Source organism: Aspergillus brunneoviolaceus, assembly GCF_003184695.1.
Source record: "Aspergillus brunneoviolaceus CBS 621.78 unplaced genomic scaffold BO95scaffold_2, whole genome shotgun sequence".
Classification (NCBI taxonomy): domain Eukaryota; kingdom Fungi; phylum Ascomycota; class Eurotiomycetes; order Eurotiales; family Aspergillaceae; genus Aspergillus; species Aspergillus brunneoviolaceus.
In genome coordinates this window covers 181588-183459 of record NW_020290732.1, presented here as the reverse complement: position 1 = coordinate 183459, position 1872 = coordinate 181588, and the positions used below count along the sequence as shown (strand labels likewise).

Here is a 1872-nt window from a genome sequence, read left to right as displayed (position 1 = left end):
CCTCAGCTTGCTACTAAAGCTTATTTTTATTAAGATTTAATTTAAAAACTCCGGTTTTTAAGTTTTTTGTATTATTAGATAGTTTTATTATTATTTTTTTTATATTTATCTTTTTTTTTTTTAATATAATAATCTGACTTTCTAGTCTTATATAAATTTATATTTTTTATAAAGATTTTTTATATTAGTCTAATATCTAATATTTTTAGTTATTTTACTTATCTCCGAAGTAAATAGTTCTAAAAATAAAGATTTCTTCTAACTTTTAGTTAATTTAACTGAGTAAGTATATTATAATAAAAATAATATAAATTTTTTAGATAGTTTTTTTTTTTTATTATTACTTATATTCCGCCGGAAAAAAATATTTTTATAATTTATTTTATTAGTATACTTTACTATTTATAAAAAATAAGTAAAATAATTAGCTTTATTCCAGCTTTACTTATTTAAAATAAATACTAAGAATTATTATTATTTATTTATTTTATTATAAACTAAATATTTCTGTATTGTCTCCAGTAAAACATCTTTTTTTTTTATATATTTTAAGTAATTATTCTATAGTTTGATTTAATATAGCTTAATTAATAGTAATTTCAGCCAGTTAAGTTATAATTTATATAAAGTTAAGTATAATATTTTTTATAATTCTATATATTCTTTTTTAAAATTAAGTTTTATTATTTATTTATTTTTATTTTTATTACTGTTATCTAAATATATATTATTTAGAAGTTTTTTATATATAGCTAATAGATAGATTAACTTATTATACAGTCCGGCTATATTACTAAATATTATAAAAAGTTATTATATATTATAAGAGATTACTGTATATTATAATAAAGAAAAAAAAGTATTATTATATATTATAAAAAATTACTAGATGTTATTTTATAATTTTAAAAACTATTTATAGAAAGATATTAAAATCTTAATTTTAAAGCTAAAATAAATACTAAAACTTAGTTTTATTTATTTTACTTGCAGATAAAAGAAAGTAGATATTAAAAATATTAAAAATACAGACTTTAAAATATATTTAAAAAAATAAAAAGATTAATATAGAGAATAAAAAAATAAAAAAAAATTAATAAAAAGAATAAAAAAATAGAAAAAGATTAATATAAAAAATAAAAAAATAGATAATAAGAAATATAAAAATTAAAATATATTATATAAAAAAAAGATTTTAGCCTCTAGTAAATAATTATATATATAAAAAATTAGAAAGATTATATTAAAAAAAAAGTAAATAGTAAAGTAAGATTTTAATAAGATAATATCTATTTTTAGTAAGATTTCGATAAAATAATATCTATTTTTAGTAAGATTTAGATAAGATTATACTTACTTATATCTTAGTTTACAGAGTAGAACAGTTATAATAATAATTTAAATTATTATTATAAATAAGTATAAATAAAGAATACAACAGTTAGTATAACTCTAAGATTAAAGTATATTATAATAGTAAATAATATAAAAACTACTTTAGATCTAGTAAAAAAGGTATAATTTTAGTATAATCTATTATTTATATAAAGATTAGTACTTCTAGATTTAAAGGGCTTATAATTAGTCAGAATTTTATACAACTTTATTATAACTCTATATAACCGGAGCAAACCGCAGTACAACCACTGTAACTTACCCCCTCGGCCCGCTATGTATGTTCTATGTACGTGTGTGCGTACTTGTGTCTGTGTGCATATGCACAAATGCATGTATTCATGCACGGGGTTGTCATGGTACAGATACAGTACATCTTTCTTTACTGGGGTACTGGGATAGGGGATACTGGGATTCAAGTGTTTGCGAGCAGGATTTGAGATATGCGATGAATAAAGTCTATTCTTTCTCTTGTGA

The 1872-nt window shown here is 18.1% G+C and overlaps 1 protein-coding gene across 1 annotated transcript in view; it reads left to right on the top strand.

The window, feature by feature from the left end:
• Window positions 1-1598: 1598 nt before the first annotated feature.
• Window positions 1599-1872, top strand: part of BO95DRAFT_75743 (uncharacterized protein) — a 545-nt gene continuing 271 nt past the window's right edge. The window contains exon 1 of the mRNA XM_025592206.1: window positions 1599-1872. This exon is cut by the window's right edge and continues 271 nt beyond it. Coding sequence (XP_025447596.1) covers window positions 1676-1872 — 197 coding nt within the window. The 5' untranslated portion in view covers window positions 1599-1675.